Genomic DNA, 20,070 nt, shown 5'->3' with positions numbered 1-20,070 from the left:
AGTGTTACTGTTTGGTAAATATGGGCCACACAACATAGCTTCTGTAAATCAGCATAAAAGGGACACAGTCTATGAAAATGTATGCACTGGATTAGGACACAAGGCCAGATAGTGCTTATTTTACTACATCAGACAGTTATTTTGTTAATTCTAATTTTATTTATCTGGCCTAAACAAAACTAATAATCATCTCCAGATATTATAGATTATATAAAGAACTGAGGTTGAAGTTATAACAGAAACAAATGTTCCGATTTTGACTATACAGATCTCATCTGAAATCCCTGTATAATTAAAGTGCAAATCAAGTTTTACACATACCTGTGAGACAAAAAAATGCAGCTAAATATCGTTTTTCAAGGCCATCTTTATAGGTCTGAATCGCACCATAGATTGGAGGTAGAATGAAAATCAGGTTACTCACTGTGTTCCCTGTAAGATAGAAACCCAAGAAGAGATTTAGTATTGGGCAACATGCACTTGAAATAAACAAAGCTGCATTCATTCAAACAAGACTTCAACAGTTCTCAGTAAAAAGGCTACACCTTTTCTCCAAGCCTCTTTCTGCTTCAGCACTTTATCCACTGTTAGATTTTGCTACAGTCTGGATAACGTCACTAAAAAGTGTGTGTGTGGGGGGGGGGGGTTGATTTTTTTTTAAAACAAAAACACCTTTATACTACTTTCCATGTGCCCAGGTAATATTACAATAGTACATCAGACCAAAGAGGAATACTGGATGGTGCTTATGTTTATGGCAAAGGAACAGGAAAAATATGGTTAATCTTGGTAGAATACAAAGCATATTTTATCAGAAATTCTTTTAGCAAATATAAATCCTCAAACAGCAGAAGTTTTGGTATTGTAAGGAGCTGCTTTTTTTGAAAAAGCAACTCCTGGAACACTTTAGGGGCACTAACATGAGCATACAGTACTCCTTCCTTCTCTCCCCATGCTCCTCCCTCTGATCCCTCAAGAGAGGTTATACAATTTTCATTTTAATCATTTAAGCTAACTGCAGGCAACACTCTTCCCTTATCAGGGTTTAAAGCTTTTACCATACACCTACTAACCAAAGCACATTTCTAAAGACAAATTTCAGTAGGACCAGCACATTCTTAGTGTGGTCCAGAAGCAACAGGCTGCTGGGATGTGTGACATCTGACCACAAGAGCTCTGCTACCAACACAGATCTCCAGTTTTTAGCTGAATAGAACTTGAAGCCATTTGCCTAAACACTGAGCTTGGCTGTATTCAGATACATATAACATGCAATCCGATAACACAAAGAGAAGACCAAAAATAAGTGTCACATTTTAGAACTACAACCATCTAGGATACCAGATGCCACTGCAAGAAAGTAGAGCACCTGCACAAATACTATAAACAACGACTCTCCCATACTGACTGGGTAGTGTTTTTACATCCACTTTGCATGGGTGTACTATAAATGACTGCACAAAGTGCAAACAAAAGTGAGTAAACCCTTAGTAAGGCAACTGAAATTAAGCAAACAGGCTTGGTCTGAAAGGAGTGCAAATTCAGCATCTTATCCCTGCCTGATGTAGTCAGATTTTAGGAGCAGAAGTTATGTACTGTAGTTACCAAATTAAATACAGACCTATACTTTTCTTTAAAAGGGCTGATTCACAAAAATACATGAGTCTGACCACCTGACAAGATAAAGCACAGAGAAACACGTACTTGCAGATTGCATCAGACCAAAAACCAGAAATGCTTGATATTATGCTAATATCAGAGCCTTATTATTCAAGGATCTCCAATAAGAGTTAAATTGTATAAAGCCTTGAACAAAGAGGTGCATCCTGTGAAACGTGTAAGTTAATTTGGGGCATTTTGACCAATACAGCAGCTCAATATAGCACCTGCCACAGGAACTCTTCTCACACAAATACCTAATCCCCTCAAACTACTTGCCAAAAGGAAATGGGAAGAATCAAACTATGCTCAAGTGTTTTAAAGTCCAATATATTCCAAGAAACACTACCAAAGAAACTATGCTTTGCTTTACATATTTAAACACTCTCCTGCAGTGCAAAAACCCCAGACACAACAGTATTATTCCAGCATGAGAACCAGAATGTGAAATTAGATACTGGTGAAGTAACTAGCCTATTTTCACTGCCAAAGCTCAGCAAACCTGAAAAGGCAACTAGTATAAACACAGACAAATTTAGATTGTTTCCATTTTAGATGTTCTTCATAAGCAGATAAATCGTATCTGAAGCGAGTACCTTCTTTAACAAGGTGCTTTACTAACATGATCATGCTTAACAATGGCACAACCACCAATTTGATCCAGTTATAAACAAAGCTGTTCTGGCTGCAAGTCAGTGATCCCTGAAGAAAGGCCGCAGTCTTATGATCGGTACTGCAGAACCATACCCCCTGTACCCAAGTGAATCCTTACTGAGGTCAACAGGGCTGTGCAAAGGCACCCAATGCCTATCTGACTGCAGAATAAGGGCCTGCCCTATAGGATCTCTTCATTCTTAATTCCCTTTGGGGGTCACCAGCCCAACGACTAGTGTCAAGAAGACTATTCCCTATTTCAGTAGATGCATCCCTTTAGACAAGGCTAGATAATACTGAATCTCTCTCCTTGATCATTAGTTTGGGGAGAGTAGGGCTGCAGAGCCATCAGATAAGGAGAGATAAGATTATAGGACCTCAGCAGGCTAAAGATGCCCATTCTCTACCTTGTGACACATCCCTAAAGTGGGCAGTAGGTCAGCCTCAACAGAATTCAGGGGTGGAAGAAGCTCCCATTAAATTAAATATTTGTGTTGTATGTATTGTAAATATTTTAACTTGGCCATTATCTTGTCCTCCCCACAAACAATGCAAGAGGGCTATGTAGCCTGAAAAAGCAGGGTAAAGTTTCTTTAGAATATGGCCCTGTGTTCTAAGTCTTCATAATTTTCTAGAGTGGCTCTTAAATGCTCTGATTTCCCAAAGCAGTTATTGCAGATCATGTAAATCTCATAATTTCTTAAAGGTGCTTATTAGTATGAAATGATTCATAGGATGCTAAGAAATACACAAAAGAAGAATACAAAAATACTGAATTAAAGGAACATGTAAAGAAAGACCTGTTCATAACTGACAAAGCAAATCGTTTCAGAATAGAGCCCATTAAGGCTGTAAACTTCAGACTGATATGAGAACACAGAAAAGAGAACAATGTACATTAAGGCAAGAGTTTTAGCTTTCATTCTCTAAATATTTATAAAACGGAAGCTGATGTAAACTATTTGCTACAGTCTTATCAGTGAGCACATTCCTTACATCTCAGGCTGTCTTGCAATGAGAGGAAGTGCCATCACTCCTAACAAATTTTAGATAAAAAGAAAAGGAGTACTTGTGGCACCTTTGAGACTAACCAATTTATTTGAGCATGAGCTTTCGTGACCAAAAGCTCATGCTCAAATAAATTGGTTAGTCTCTAAGGTGCCACAAGTACTCCTTTTCTTTTTGCGAATACAGACTAACACGGCTGTTACTCTGAAATTTTAGATACTACTTCCCACATTGTTTTAGCGCACGGTATTGACTAAATGCTCTTGGCATGCATCAGGGGAACCTATTAAAAATATTGTACGCTTTGCACTTTTGTACTTCCCCTACTGCTCCACGTTAGACTGTTGAGTCCCCCATCATCCTCCCTCCCACCTAGTATGCACTCTCACCCCACCCAGCTTTATTTATCTGAACAGCATGAGTCCCAAGGCCTTCCCTGAACACAGGCTCCCCATCACCACACAAATTATAAAAATCTAGTTGCTTTGTTAAAAGCAGCTTTTTCAAGATTATACGCACCCAGGGAGAATAATTTTTTTTAACCTAAGTGTTAGTTTAATCTATCATCATGGTAAAGGGAAGGCAAGTAGATTTCATGCCTTGCTTTGCAAATTTTCATGACAATTTTTCATGAAAAGGCTATTTTAATACACAGCATTGTTCCAAAGTGACATTTTATTTGCCAAGGAAGTCCAAGTACAGTACTGTACCTGTATGAAAACAAATTTATACAAATATAAATTCCATGGTCCTCTATTAGTTATACTTCCCATGGGCAGAGTTTTACCATATCTGCAAACTATCGAACAAATACAATCGGTAATTCAAATTTCTATGGAAAATTTGAGAAGTCTATTACTTTGCATGTATATTCACCGAACAATTTTACAGTCCTTCAAACATCTATAAACCACCATAAGTGTACATGGCTCCGGACAACAGTTTCAGTCATGCCAAACAAAGATCTGACAGTCTAATGATGTGCCTGATGCGTGCACATGAAAGGAAACAAAGGCATAAATGGGTACAACACGGAACGGAGCTTGGTGTTAACTGGAATATTTTGTAGAATAAATGGGCTCCCATAAATTTGCTGAACCTAGATTTTGTAAACCTTTAATTCCTACAGAATTAGCTAACTTTTGAATTGGAAAGTTACTTCTACAAAACACATGAAGGAAAATGTGATAGGATAAAGTAAATGAAGCTAGACAATTCAGTCTATTTTCAACAAAATATGGCCATTAGAAAAATCTAAGCATGGAATAAAAATACCCTAATGCATTACAATAACTTGCAACAAATGCAGGGTTTTCAATGAGGGAAAGGTACTAAAGAAGCTAAAAAATACCTCATTAAACTTTTGGCAGGGCAACCAGTGTGACAGGAACATTTCTAAATTACCCTGGTATCTATATTTGTACGAAGGATGAAAGAGATTTATGAATCATGAGGGTCCTTTCCGCTGTTAAAATGTTCTCTCTCTCTTTAGGAAAAGCCATCAATTTTGACTCTCCTGAACTGAAAATAGTAAGTTACAGTAGGGTGTATATGACAGCGTGGCAAGGACACTTTTGCAGTTAAAGTTTTTTTAGTTTTAGATTTGTGATCAATAAAGAAGACCACCACATTTCTTCCATTAAAAATCTGTATGGTATCATACCACCACTTTAAACAAGAAAAACAGGGAAGGCAGCAGCATTTTAAAGGGATACCAACATTATAACAACTATCATCACACGTAATTTCTACGTTTACTTTAACTAAATGATTCAAGAAAAAAACATCAGTTTTACTTCGCACATCTGACAGCATTTTGCACAGCCACTGTCAATGTATTTCCATTTGTGTGGGTCTTGCACATAGCAATAGGGAAAAGAAAATACAAGTATGAGATAGTGAAGTCAAAGGTGAAGTACCTGAATTTTCTTCCGGTCTGTTTATTATTAGGCCACAAGTGACTTAATCTTAGAACTTTTCATATTTTTGAAAGTGACAAGTACTTATTTTTATAATCAAACCTTTAACTTTGGACAATCCAGTCAGAGCTACAGTGCAAGCTAACAATTATCAGGGTGTCTAATATGCTTATTAAGAAAGTGGGAAGAATGGCATGTATTCAAGCACATCTGAAAGAGTGGTCACCTGCTTGTGCCTAAAGGCTGGATTAAGTTAGCTGTATCATGTGGGGGCGGCCTCCCTTTTAGAGGTTCTGGGGAGGCAGAGGTTTCTTTCTATGCACAGGTAGCCAGATGAATGAAAGGAAAGGAGAGGGAGAGAAGGGAAAGGAAGCAAAGGGGGGGAGGGGTTAATTATGTGGCATGGGTGACAGAAGGGACAAAGGGCATGGAAAGAAAGGGGTTTAAAAAAAAGTGGGTGGGAACTAACGTATGCATGGGTGTCAAGGTTCCTTCCCCACTCTGAACTCTAGGTTACAGATGTGGGGACCTGCATGAAAGACCCCCCCTAAGCTTATTCTTACCAGCTTAGGTTAAAAACCTCCCCCAAGGTACAAACTTTGCCTTGGCCTTGAACAGTATGCTGCCACCACTAAAGGCTTTCCATAGTTCCTGCCAGGAAATTAGTTCCTGCATCTGTAAGGATGTCGGAGGGCCAACCTATCCTGGCAAAAAAGTCTGTTAGTGCCTGGCACACACTTTTAGCCCTAGTGTAGCTTAGAACTACTGCTTCCGGCCATCGGGTGGCAAAATCCATGAAAGTCAGTATGTACTGCTTTCCTCTGGGTGTGTCTTTCAGAAAAGGACCCAGAATATCCACAGCTACTTGCTGAAATGGAACCTCAATAATGGGGAGTGGCTGGAGAGGGGCTTTGACCTGGTCTTGGGGTTTTCCCACTCTTTGCCACACCTCAAGACCGGGACATAGGTAGAAACATCCTTGCCCTTTCCCCCCCAGTTGAATGACTTTCCCAAATGGTCTTTGGTTCTGTTCACCCCAGCATGGCCACTAGGATGATCATGGGCTAAGCTTAAGAGTTTTACCCGGTACTTAGTTGGAACTACCAACTGTCTCTGAGGATGCCAGTCTTCCTGGTGTCCACCAGAAAGAGTTTCCTTGTATAAAAGTCCTCTTTCTACAACAAACCTGGATCGATTAGAAAAGCTGAGAGGCGGTGGGTTGCTCTGTGCCACCATCCAAGCTCTCTGGAGGCTTTCATCTGCTTCCTGTTCGGTCTGGAACTGTTCCCTTGATGCTGGAGACATCAGTTCCTCATTGGATTGTGGACCTAGGCTTGGTCCCTCTGGAAGTGATGCAGGTGATGGGGCTGTTTCCGGGGACTGTGAACCACTCTCCACTGGTGCACTATGCTGGGGTTCAGGCTCCGGCTGAGCCTCTTGTGTACGGTTATCTGCTGCTGCCAGTGCAGGTTTGGTGGGGCCCTCTGGTGTTGGGGTTGCAAACACTGGATTCAGTGCTGGCAATGGTTCTGGGACTAGCTCTGTCTGGGTCTCTGTGACTGGATCCACTACTGCTGTTGCAGACGTTGGCATGGGGTCCAGTTCCATCACCTCTGACTGGGTCCTGGTAGAAGTTTCCAGAACAGAGCTAGGTCTGACAGCTTCCTTAGCCTGGCTGCGGGTGACCATTCCCACCCTCTTGGCTAGCTTCACATGATTGGCCAAGTCTTCCCCCAACAGCATGGGGATGGGATAATCATCATAGACTGCGAAAGTCCATGTTCCTGACCAGCCCTTGTACTGGACCGGCAACTTGGCTGTAGGCAAGTCAAAAGAGTTGGACTTGAAGGGTTGAATAGCCACTTGGACTCTGGGTCGATTAAATTGGGGTCCACTAAGGAAGCATGGATAGCCGACACTTGTGCTCCGGTGTCCCTCCACACTGTGACCTTCTTCCCGCCCACACTCACAGTTTCCCTCCACTCTGAGGGTACTTGGGCCTGAGGACCTCTGGTGTGATTCCGGTGCAATGATCTGTAGTCTGCTGGGGTTCTGGGGCAGCTGGCCTTTACGTGCCCCCGCTCATTACATTTAAAACATCGCCCAGCTGACTGGTCACTGGGGCGAGATGGGTTGCTAGAAAATGGTGTGGCGGGACGATAAGGTGTCTGGAGTGTTCCTTGGGGCGTAGTTGGGGCCTTAGGCTGCACCCGGTAGTAGGGTGTGGTCTGAGGGTGTCCCTTCTGGTATCCGCTCCAACTGCGACCAGGGTTGTTTCTCTCTCCTCCCTCGACCCTTTTTGTTCCGGTTTGCCCCGCCTCTCTAGCGGTCCTTGGGACTGCTTGTACTGATCAGCATAAGAAGCAAGACTTCCTTCTGAGTCCATTTTCTTATCCCATAAACACTGTTTTATATCATCCTCTGACTTATTCAGGAATTGCTCCTGTACCATCAAATCCCGCATTCCTTCAAAGTTAGTTACAGCCCGTCTGTTGAGCCATTTATCAAACAGATCTGTCATCTGGTTTACATAAGCCACATTACTTAGTCCAGGCCCGCTCTTAAGGGTTCAAAGTTTTACTCTAAGTTTCAGGTGTAACTTGAAATTGCTTTAAAACCAAATCCTTGAACTTATTATAGTCAGAAGCCTCATCAACAGGCATCTTATTGAATATGTTCAGAGCTCTTCCAGTCAATTTTGCGACGAATATGTGGTCATCTTGTGAGCTTCAGGAATTTTATGGAGAGTGCACAGTCTCTCAAAGGTGAGAAAATATTCAGCAATATCACTGGATTCATCGTACTGTGGACACAGTCGCTCCCATTTGTGGATTGTTGGGGAAATTTTGTTAGGGTTATCCAGTAGATTCCAGTCAGCCCTTGCCTTCTCCATCTCCAGTTCATGCTTCCTCTCTTTTTTCCTCTCCTCCTCAGCATGTTTCCTCTCTTTTTCCCCTCTCTCCATTTCTTCTTCTTTTGCCTCCATAGCTCTCCTGTGGGCAGTCTCCATTTCTTTTTCTTTGGCCGCTTGTGCATCCATCTCCATCTGTCTGAGTTCTCTCATCTTTCATGTTCCTTTTGTCTTTCCTCAGCCTCAAATCTGGCTAATTCCAGCTTCTGTTGAACACTGCATTCTGTCATCCTAACCTTTCTATTTTTAACTAACTTTACACCAGAGAGTAAGAAAGAAAACAAAAAAAACCCTGGCTTGTAACATTTTGCTGTGCTGTAACCTGATACCTTTTGTCACTGATAGCTGTTCTCAGCCTACAGAAAAATCTTTTTCTTATGCCTGCTGCTCTGTCCCCCAGGCAGAGAGACAGAATCAACAGCTGCAATCACCTTTTCCAAAACCTTTTAAATCCTGCTGTGCTTCTGGTTCAAAATGATCTCACCACTCTGCCACCATGTTAAGGTTCCTTCCCCACTCTGAACTCTAGAGTACAGATGTGGGGACCTGCATGAAGGACCCCCTAAGCTTACTCTTACCAGCTTCGGTATGCTGCCATCACCAAGCATTTTAAACAAAGAACAGGGAAAGAGACACTTGGAGACGTCTTCCCCCAAAATATCCCCTCCAAGCCCTACACCCCCTTTCCTGGGGAAGGCTTGATAATAATCCTCACCAATTAGTACAGGTGAACACAGACCCAAACCCTTAGATCTTAAGAACAATGAAAAATCAATCAGATTCTTAAAAGAAGTATTTTAATTAAAGAAAAGATAAAAGAATCACCTCTGTAAAATCAGGATAGTAAATACCTTACAGGGTAATCAGATTAAAAACAGAGAATCCCTCTCGGCAAAACCTTAAGTTACAAAAAGACACAAAAACAGGAATATACATTCCCTCCAGCACAGCTTATTTTACCAGCCATTAAACAAAAGAAAATCTAATGCATTTTCTAGCTAAATTACTTATAATTTAACAGGAGTTGGAAGGCTTGCATTTCTGACCTGTTCCCGGCAAAAGCATCACACAGACAGACAGACCCCTTTGTTCCCTGCCCCCAGATTTGAAAGTATCTTGTCCCCTCATTGGTCATTTTGGGTCAGGTGCCAGCGAGGTTCTTAGCCTCTTAACCCTTCACATGTGAAAGGGTTTTGCCTCTGGCCAGGAGGAATTTTATAGCACTGTATACAGAAAGGTGGTTACTCTTCCCTTTATATTTATGACAATGGGTTTGAAGGGTAGGATGAGAAGTTTCAATATAATACAGAAGGTGAGACACATGAAGAGGGTTTGATAAAATGTTTTTTAAAAAGAATTAGAAAGTCAATAGCAATTTACTTGTAATACAGGCATAATTTCTAGGGCACCCATCACCATGGTATCAAAGTGCCAACAGGGAAATTAAAATGTGAATAGAACAGCAAATTTCTGCTGTATATACAATAATTTACAATTAGACCACACGGAGCAATAACATAGCTCAGAATCCTTGAAAAGCCAAGATCATTACTAGATCACCAGAATACAGGCATCACTTCATAAATTCTTCAGAAAAAGAATCCGTATTTCTTCAATTCACTAACTTGTATCTTTTGCAGTTCTCTCTTCCATCATATCACCAGGAAAACAGCACAGCAATTAGCTTTTCATTTCCACAAGCCATTTTTAAATTTAGAGTATCTTATATTTAACGCTCCACAGTGACATACAGCATGAGTCAGGAAATCCTGTATCCAATTGATATTTCAGGAGGACCTCAAGTAGATAGAATAGAGTCACCCAAAATGGAATTTGGCCAGTGTGTACCAACACTAATCTCCCTAATTTTATAAAATGTGCCACAGGAACTTCCATGACCATGAGTACTCAGGACCTTTGTTTTACTGTCATCCAGACATACAGCGCAGTGTTACATCAGGCTGGAGTACTGCATCAATACTGACTGAGGGAATAGTGTTAACCACTCAGTAGAAACAGCTAACTTCTTGCACCCTCCATTTCCCATGGAGATTCCCCATCCAGTATTAATTAGGCCTGTTCTTGCTTAGCTTTGGTAATTTATTCTGATTACAATCCATGCTGGCACCCAGCTGCACCTTTTAGTAAAAGCAACCTAGACAACATTCAAATATCTCATACAAATCTTTCAAATAGTAGTCCTATAACTCCTTTGTATAGGAAAATGGAGAAAATATTGAAGGAAACAAATGATTAGACAAACGTTAACTGAACCATATAAGCAATAATTGGAAACTTACTGAAGTACCATAAAAATGGGTAATGATAAAAAATAATGGCTAGAACTAATGGGTTACTATAAGGAACAGTGTTAGATTTGGCTCTAATGACAAGGAAGAAATTTAAACAGCAAATTAAAGGACTGCATAAATGGAATTAAAATAGGAAGGCAAACACTGCAGAGAACCAAGAAATAATACAAAGATCCAAGCCATACCATACAGCACGGAGGTATATCCCATCCCTATACAGTACTGGGTAAGTACAGTATCCACATCTTGACACTGTATTTTAAGGAAAGCTAACTGGACAGAGATCAGAGAATAGCAACGGAAAGTATCAGGAGTTAAAGGATGTTCTTAAAAAACTGAAAGAACTAAGTATCTATACCTTAGCTAAACAACAATTAAAAGGGAATGACATAACAGTCTACATATTTGGAAGATGTGAAGATCAAGAAGTGAGAGGAATTCTTTGGGTTATTACATGGGGGCATTTTAACTAGCAGCAATTAAACAAAATTAAGAAAAGGTAAATGTAGGTAGAATTTCCAGAAAGTGAGCTCCATTATGCACCGGAAGAGTCTCCTAGTGGGAAGCCCATAACTTGGAACAGTTAAAACTAGACTGGACAACACACTAGAAGTTGAACTGCAGAGAACAATACAGCACCGCCCAGGAGATGAACTGGATGAGGCATGAATATAGCACCAATTCTACCACTGATGGCAACACATGCCCATGCTATGAGTACATGAAAATTCAGTCCTGCTATGTGTCAGACCTGACAGAAATAGCTAGCTGTTTCAAAGATGCCGAAGCACTGGAATGGGGCCTCTCACACGGGACCTGCACTGACAGAAGCAGCACGGCACAATACTGAAGGCATGCTAGGTCACTCAAATGTAAATTATACAACATACCACCTGTGTTTCAGAAACTTCTGGGCCGCTCCTCCCACCCTTCAGTTCTCTAGTGCGCAAAGATTTGTGCTGGCTTCCCTCTAAACAAAAATATTTAGCAGGTGCCTTAAAGGGTGAGAAAAGGGACAAAGGTATTTTCAGAATAAGACATTAACTATAACAGCACGAGTCTGGCCTTTATTCCCAGTGACCCAAAATATGCCATTGTTATTTTGTAAGTAGTTCTGATCTGCTATCTCAAGATACGTTATGGCTTATGAGCTTTACATCCTTTACTCCAGTTGCAGAATTCATTCTCACTTGAGGATTGTAACACCAATTCAGCTGATGTTTTTATATCCAAGTAAAAATGTTACCTACAATATTTAACTTTACAATTGTCTTCTCCAAACATAATGAAAAGTCTGGAAGGTAGTTAGCAAAAAAAGCCTTCCGCACTCCTGAGTAACACAGGATACAGAAGAGAGCTCAGTTCAAACTTGGAAGGGGCATGGGTGTTTTCAGTGTACTGGGTTCTTTTTGCTATGCACGTCTTATAAAAGCACTTATAATTCAACAGCTCATAAAGTGCCCTGGGGTACCATCAAATTATCCCTTACTTTACTCTAACCTTCATCTAACCTCTGTAAAAACATTTGTCAACTGCTCGAAATGGCCCACCTTGATTATCACTACAAAAGGTGGTCTTCCCCCCCTGCTCTCCTGCTGGTAATAGCTCACCTTAAGTGATCACTCTCCTTACAGTGTGTATGGTAACACCCATTGTTTCATGTTCTCTGTGTATAGAAATCTCCCCACTGTATTTTCCACTGAATGCATCCGATGAAGTGAGCTGTAGCTCACGAAAGCTTATGCTCAAATAAATTTGTTAGTCTCTAAGGTGCCACAAGCACTCCTTTTCTTTTTGCGGATACAGACGAACACGGCTGCTACTCTGAAACCTGTACATTAAAAGACACTAGCCATATAAAAATCAGTATGTTCTACTGTTTAGCTTCTGACATTGTGACTTTCATCCAGAGTGGATGAGAACAGATATTTTTAAATTTAAATCAGATTTTCTTATTTAAATCAATGTTTTATTGAATTTATATTTTTTATTTTCAAAAATAAACGTGTTTAAAATGAAATCTGAATTTAATACAAAATACGTGAAGCCCTAAACTTATTGTAATCTTTTAAAACATTTACATAAAAATATAAATATTCTGAATCCATGGGCCTCTATCAAAAACTGAGTTAAAAGCTGTTTTCTTATATTATAAAGAAAGAATCAGGGGGAAGACATCTAACTTTTAGGTCAAGCTTTATAAATATGGCACAATAGGTTAACCTAAGTAACTTAGTAGATGTCACTTAGGAAATGTCATCGTCAAGAGACTTAGGCAAGCAGGAACTTCCACTCCAGTCACTTTCACATAAGCATATTTGAAAATGTTCCCAGGAGAACCTGAAATAATCAGTTAATTCACTGACTATAGTTAATTCCTCTAATATATCATATAGTTGTAAATGTGAGATGTGTTTTGATAATAGAAGTTTAAGTAGTCAAAACATATGGTTGTTTTATTTAATAAAAATAAATTTAATAAACTGTTGTGTGCTTAATTAAATTCCAGTTACCATCCTAATAAAGCTTGACACAAATCATGAGCAAAAAGTTAATTATCTAGTATAGTAGCAATATACCATTCGTTTTCCAACAAAAGAATCTGAAAATATCAAACAATATAATTGCTTAAAGAAATATATATCATTATAGTGTACCCTCTTAGGTCCGATGTAAGCTGCTTTATGTCAACCTAACTCTGTAGTGTAGACCAGACCCTAGTGTAAAGGCTCTATTTATTTGAATATCAACATATTTTAATGGGTATATTAACCAGTGAGAATGCACCTTTCTTTAGAAAATAACTGAAGTGCAAATGGAAAAGTTGATTACAATGGATTTAAATCGAGGCTTTCCACCTGGTGATTTAAATCTATCTACCCTGCTTTCATCCTTTTGTGCATTATGCTAGCACTGTAGCTATTCACTTGCACTCATTTCTTTTTCTTTGATTTAACACGACACATACCAAGCCCAGAATTTAAATCATCAGACATTTCTTGACAAGAAATTGATATCCTAAGTATCACACAAATATGACAACTGTGTTCATGCTGCAGTTTAACACAAATTACTGATATTTACTTGCTGATGGTTTAAAAATACTTTTAGATAAAAAATGTTTTGAGTACTTACATGATTCCCATCACAATTGTGTCTGAACACCTTATAATCTCTATGTATTTAGCCTCACAATGCCTCTGTGAAGTAGGAAAGTGCTATTACCACCATTTTACAGATGGCCAGAGACACCTACCTAAGGTCAGACAGAAAGTCTGTGGTGGAGCAAGGAATTGAACCCAGAACTCCTAAGTCCCATGCTATCACCCTAACCACTAAACCACTGATGAATTTCTGTCAGTAAAAGGCTGGGTGAAGGAAGTGAACAAATACCTAGAGTAAATTGTCAGGGACTACAACCTTTGTTACTTGTTTCTACAACGCCTAGCACAATGGAGCCCAGTCCTTACTGGAATTAAGAGACGTTACTGCAATCTCTTTTTGTGACTTCTCCTTTACTGGAGGTTTGCAACCATGGTACCCAATTCTGAATTATCCTCTGCAAATCTCTGTGGATGGATAGCCATTTTGATCCACCCATCCAAGATCTTCTCTCTCTGCTTCATTTTTTTCTGCCCTCAACTTTCCCTTCCAGTGCCGTAAACATGCCTTGCCATCTGAACCTCTTAAAATATGCCCTGCAAATCAAATCTGTCTTTTCATAGATCTTTAACTAGCATTTCCTGAGTTCCAATAATTTCCAAAACTTTTTTTGTTGGTTACGTGATCAAACCATACTTTCTGTTGCTGCGATAGAAATTATAAAATGCCTCTTCCTTGGTTTTCAGGACAACACGCAGTAATTCAAAACCCAGACTTAACCATCGTTCTTTTTGTGAAAGGACAGATCCTGCAAAGATATCTTCCACAATGGTCTTTCTTGAAGAATTTTATGATTTGGCCCGGACAGTCTTACAAGAGTAAAAGTACAGCCTTGAACAATAGACCATCCAATCACATTCTGCAGCCACAAGGTCTGATGGGCCATGATGAATAGAGATGCAGGGAAGAGTTCCAAGGCAACATCACAGAATAAAAATAGCTGCCAGACAACATACACTCCTCAACATTTTCCAAACTTAGTTCTTCTAACCACCTAACAACATAGGTGATATCTAGGTCTGCATGGAAGCTCAAGGGCATCCTAAGATTCTCAAAAAGAACAGGAGCACTTGTGGCACCTTAGAGACTAACAAATAACACGTAGCCCATGAAATCTTATGCTCTAATAAATTTGTTAGTCTCTAAGGTGCCAAAAGTACTCCTGTTCTTTTTGCGGATACAGACTAACATGGCTGCTACTCTGAAACCTAAGATTCTCAAGTATGGTCTCCATCTCCAGTTCATTTTACCCTTAGGGACTATCACAGTATTTTCTACACCCTTAAAAATGACAGATGCGATCTTCAGACGTCGTTTGAGAGAGCAAACCAGAAGTCTGGATCAGCGGTTCTCAAACGGTGGGTTGGGACTCAAAGTGGGGTGCAACCCCATTTTAATGGGGTCACCAGAGCTGGCATTGAGACTTGCTGGAGCCTGGGGCTGAAGCCAAAGTCTGAGTTCTGCAGTCCAGGACTGAAGTTGAAGCCTGAGGGATTCAGCCCTGGGTGGCAGGGCTCAGGCTTTGGCTTCAGCCATGGGCAACAAGGCTCAGGTTACAGCCCCCCTGCCCAGGGCAGAAGCCCTCAAGCTTCGGCTTTGGCTCCCTTTCTGGGTGGTGGGGCTCAGGCTTTGGCTTTGCCCCCGGGCAGCGAGGCTCAGGCTTCGGCCCTGCTGCCATGCTTCAATCCCCCTTCCTGGGGTCGTGTAGTAATTTTTGTTGTCAGACGGGGGTCACAGTGCAATGAAGTTTGAGAAACCCTGGTCTAGATTATTAGGAAGGGCTGCAGCTTCTTACTGGGAGCATTCCATTCACAATCCAGGATGTCCCGAACGCACTGGACTGCAAGAAATAATAACCCTTTCCTATAATTCGCTGAAATGAGGTCCTGCCATCTCTATGGGAGTCTCTTATTTAAGACCTTTTGTGGGGTGGGGACAGTATCCTGCCTCTGGGGAATTCATTCTTTGCCTGACAAACTCATAGGACATTCCAAACTTAGAGAAGATAGTGCAGGTAAGTCATTTTCAAGTTGTATGTGGAAGATTTTGCAATAAAATTGCAGGCATAAACACTTTGACATGTCTAATGAAGTGTCCAGACAATACAGGAAGAGTATTGAAAACAAATAAAATGCTTGATTTACAGCCCAAAAAATGCAACAGAAGTCTAAACAAACCATGCTGGAATTCGCAAAAAGAAAAGGAGTACTTGTGGCACCTTAGAGACTAACCAATTTATTTGAGCATAATAAATTGCTCAAATAAATTGGTTAGTCTCTAAATATGCTCAAATAAATTGGTTAGTCTCTAAGGTGCCACAAGTACTCCTTTTCTTTTTGCGATTACAGACTAACACGGCTGTTACTCTGAAACTTGTCATGCTGGAATTGTGAAAAGTTGGAATTTTGTCTACAATATTAACTCTAACATTACATCATTACTAGGTACACTTACTTTAATAGCAAAAGAAATTCTGGATCTCAAACTGATTTTAAATGCTGTCTTAAGTCAAGAAGCAGGCTAATGCTGGAAACCTGGAGGTTAGGGAAGAAAGAGGAAGATAGCCAAGAAATAGGCTAATTGTTAAATTTATGAGTGGCCCTAAAGTAATGTCCGATATCATGGCTATGACCAAACCAATATATTAGGATAATCCATGAAGTCTCAATCTTTGTCCTTCTGATCCCCGCCACAACATGCTATACAAATTCCATGGCCCACCCGTGCCACAACTGTTTTTCAGTAGATTAAAAGCCAGGGCCAGCATTAGGGTGTAGCAAGCAGAGCAACTGCCCAGGGCCCAACGAAGCTAAGTTGCTCAGGCTTCGGCTTCAGCCCAGGAAGGAGGGGATCGGGCTTTGGCCCTGAGCAGCAGGGCTTCGGATTCAGCTTTCTGACCTGTGCCCCAATGAGTCAAATGCTGGCCCGGCTCTCTGGTTTATTTTGGTGGACCCCTGAAACCTTCTTGCAATCTCCCAGGGGGCCTCAGACCTCAGGTTGAGAACCACTAGGATAATTAGCTTTATTTTCTTCTTCTTGAGTTCTCCTTGCTCCAACTGCCCATGTTCAAACTAAACTGTCAAACTATACCACCTTACTCTTCCTCTCCTGAACACCCTTGCCTCCATCTCTGGACCAACTTCTCTACTCAAACTAAGGACTTGTTTATACAAGAATGTTGCACCCCAAGTTAAATTTTTAAAGCAATTAAACTGGTACAAACCCCTCTGAGGATACTCTTATTTCCGTTTAAACGGAAATAAGAGTGTGGACAAGGCATTTAATAACAGTTGAACTAAATCTGTTAACATTCACACCTTTCGTGGAGCAGCTTCCTCATGTTGGAAAGGCCTTAGTCACTCTCTTGATGTTGTATTCGAGTACTGTCCTTGTTCCAGTTCCAATCTCTGAATTCCCTTGCTCTGATCACCACTTTATCGGTTAATATTACTCACTTACTCCCTGCCTTCTGTTCAATCACATAATCCTTCTATGACCTCCAGAACACCAAAATCTGACTCCTTTGCAGTACTTAACCTGCTCCATCCCACACACACCTCCAGTATTTTGCCTCATTTGATTCCCTGCCTTGCCCAACAACCCAACCTTGACTTACTACTTGCATTCACTTCTTCCTTTGCTCAACTGCCTTTAGAGAAAATCCTAGGACCATACAGATTTCCTTCACTACTGCCTTCCTTACTCTCCCCAGTCTTCCTTGGGAAACTATTCTGCTTCTTCTCTCTGTCTCCTGCACTTACCACCCCAGCAGTTCTTTTCTGCAGTCATTTCTCTCCAAATTCACACTCAGCCCTGCCAGAACTCTTCAGAACCTCTTCAAAGTAACAGGATAACATTCAGCAACAACTTTCAGCTATACATCTCTCTCCCACACTGGACTTGGACATTGTGGCTTCTCTTCCACTATCAACTTCCAACCACCTCCTCTATATTCTCACTCTTTCTTCAGTCTCCCAATTTCTTTCCAGCTACCTTTGAACATGACTAGGTATCCCCTAACCCAGTGGCCCCCAAACTTTTAACCTCATGGCCCCGCTTACTCCTGTCCGCGCCCCCGTCCCAGGGCCGGGAGCAGAGCCGCAGACAGGAGTAAAGGCGCCGAGGCTGGGGCCGGGAGTGGAGCCGAGGCCAGGGGTCAAGGCTGGCAACTGGCACCCTAGACGTAGAGCTTGCAGCAAGGGCCAAGAGTGGAGCTGGGTGGTGCTCCCTCCCTGCGCAACATCCATAGTACAGAAGTGTACAGATATTTACTGAACACTGTAAGTGGACTTTCTGCAACAGAAGAGAGGAAGACTTAGGTCTGTGCCACAATTTAAACCATAAAAAGTAAGTGATACCATATACTGAAAGATTAAACTGCAAGTGGTACAGTTTTTTTTATTATAACTAGAGCATAGTATAGAACATAATCATGATAGCTGGCGGGTTGTTGGTAAGCTTCATGGAAGAACTGAGTTTAAAGGGAGGATCTGACAGAGGAAAAGGGTTGACAGTGGGCGCACATGGACAATGGTGTTCCAAGCATGAAGGGTGGCACAGAAGGGGGTGTGAAGATGACCATGAGAAGAACATAAAGGACGTTTTCAGAAAGACTTGAGACAAGTGTACACAGTGGGTGTGCTAGCTGGACAATGAAAGCAGAGATGTAGACGGGTTAAATTATATATGACTCTGAAGGTGAGAACAAGAAATATAAATCTGACATGAAAGGCAAGAAGAATCATAAGAGTCGAAGATGGGGCAGAAGGTGAATGATGGGATAGGAATGTTTTTCGGAGAGGAGTAACAGCTGTTCATCTTCTTCTACACCTAGAGTGAGAACAGATGGGAAGACAGAGAAGGTTGCAACATTAAAGGTAAGAGATTAACTTGGTATGGACACATCTGTCAGTGATGGGGATGGAGAGGAAAGTATGGATTCAGAGAGGTCTTAAAGGAACAAAAATCAGAGCCTGAAAAATTTACCAACAACATCTACTACACTAAGGCTCAAGAAAACTAGCAAAAAAATAGTTGTGCTACCACATACCCCACAGCCAGACACCATGCAGTGGAAAGGAACCAGAGAGTGTACTACTTATAATGCACAATTTAGTTACTTTCATGTCTGCCTCTGCTGCTTTCCCTCACAGCAACAGAATTAAATTGACCTGATTTGCGTTTTTACTGTTGCCTACCAGTTCTGAAGAGGAAGCGTAAAAACAGGCAAGACTGATTTGGTTTTCACTCTGCTGTTCCTGAAGAAAGCCATGAGGAACAGCAGAGGCACTGGAGCTGCCTGCAGATGCAGGAAAACAGCATTACATGGCACCAGGTTGGAAGGTCAGCTTTGTAGTAACACAGGCCACAAACAAAAGGACACGGTCAACTTTTTTTTTTAATTAATAATTAAAAATTATTATTTTAATTATTAAGCAAGCTATAATTAAGACTGCTATAACTGAAAGATCAGAGAAATAAAAAATGTTGCATCTCTATTTTTCCAGACTGTTTACTTTGTGCATTTGGCTACACTTTGTGTACAGTCACTTCCCCTATTACTTACATGGGACATTCCCACAAGAGTAGAGGGGGGAAAAATTAAATGCCATTGTAAGAGTGACAACAACTGGGAGGAAGACTCAGAGGCAAGTTACCTGGAACTACTTTTAATTCATTGTTAACAAATTTACTAGATTTCATACTGAAGTTATCTTTTTAGAATAACGAGGAAAATTTTACCTGTGCTTTCCCCAACATGTCCTTTCTTTGAATAATAAGGGCCAGAGATCTGTTTCAACTGGTACTTCAGTCTGCTTGCAGCTTAGGAGGAGAACCAGACCAGTCAGTCACTGGCAGCAGGGGAATATCCCACCTCCTGAGGTTCCTTTCAGTTCAGACAACTTCCACTGCCAGGATAATTCAAATCCACTTACTACAGATTGTGGTAAATACTCTTTGAGGAACAACCTCTCCAACTGCAGAGGATTGTAAAAAATCCATCTAATGGCAAACCCATATCCTTGGATGCCAATTTTCATTTCTATTCTGGATGATCCATTTGTCTCTAGGGTGGGACCATATTACCTGAAAACTTCCTTTCTTAGAGTAAGTACAGATACATTTTCCTGTTCTTCTTTGTGTTAATGTGCACAGATTCATTGCTATGAAAATCCCACTGTAGTGTGCCTCCAGGGTGGGAGACAGGATCATTCTTTAAACTTGGACATCAAAAATGAGTTAGATTATATATATACCTCTCTTCCATCTTCCCCTGGACACTAAAGTTGGAGACTACTTCTACCAAAAGAAAGGAAATGGCATTCTCTAAGATCAGATGACCACTATGCAGAATTTGGTGAGCTAATGGCTGTCTAGCAGATCTCAGTATAGGAGACATGACTACTCTACCCTGAGAATGTCAATGCTCTTGAGAACTGGACTG

At 40.9% G+C, this 20,070-nt stretch overlaps 1 protein-coding gene across 2 annotated transcripts in view; it reads right to left on the bottom strand.

Moving 5' to 3' along the window:
• Window positions 1-20,070, bottom strand: part of ACER3 (alkaline ceramidase 3) — a 76,474-nt gene that overhangs the window by 43,570 nt on the left and 12,834 nt on the right. For both annotated transcript variants that reach the window (XM_073335212.2, XM_073335220.1), the window contains exon 2: window positions 322-432. In XM_073335212.2, coding sequence (XP_073191313.1) covers window positions 322-432 — 111 coding nt within the window. The remainder of the gene's footprint in view (window positions 1-321; window positions 433-20,070) is intronic.

This window comes from Lepidochelys kempii, chromosome 1, assembly GCF_965140285.1.
Source record: "Lepidochelys kempii isolate rLepKem1 chromosome 1, rLepKem1.hap1, whole genome shotgun sequence".
Lineage (NCBI taxonomy): Eukaryota > Metazoa > Chordata > Testudines > Cheloniidae > Lepidochelys > Lepidochelys kempii.
Note: the sequence above shows the minus strand (reverse complement) of the source record. Positions and strands in the feature narration are given on the sequence as shown.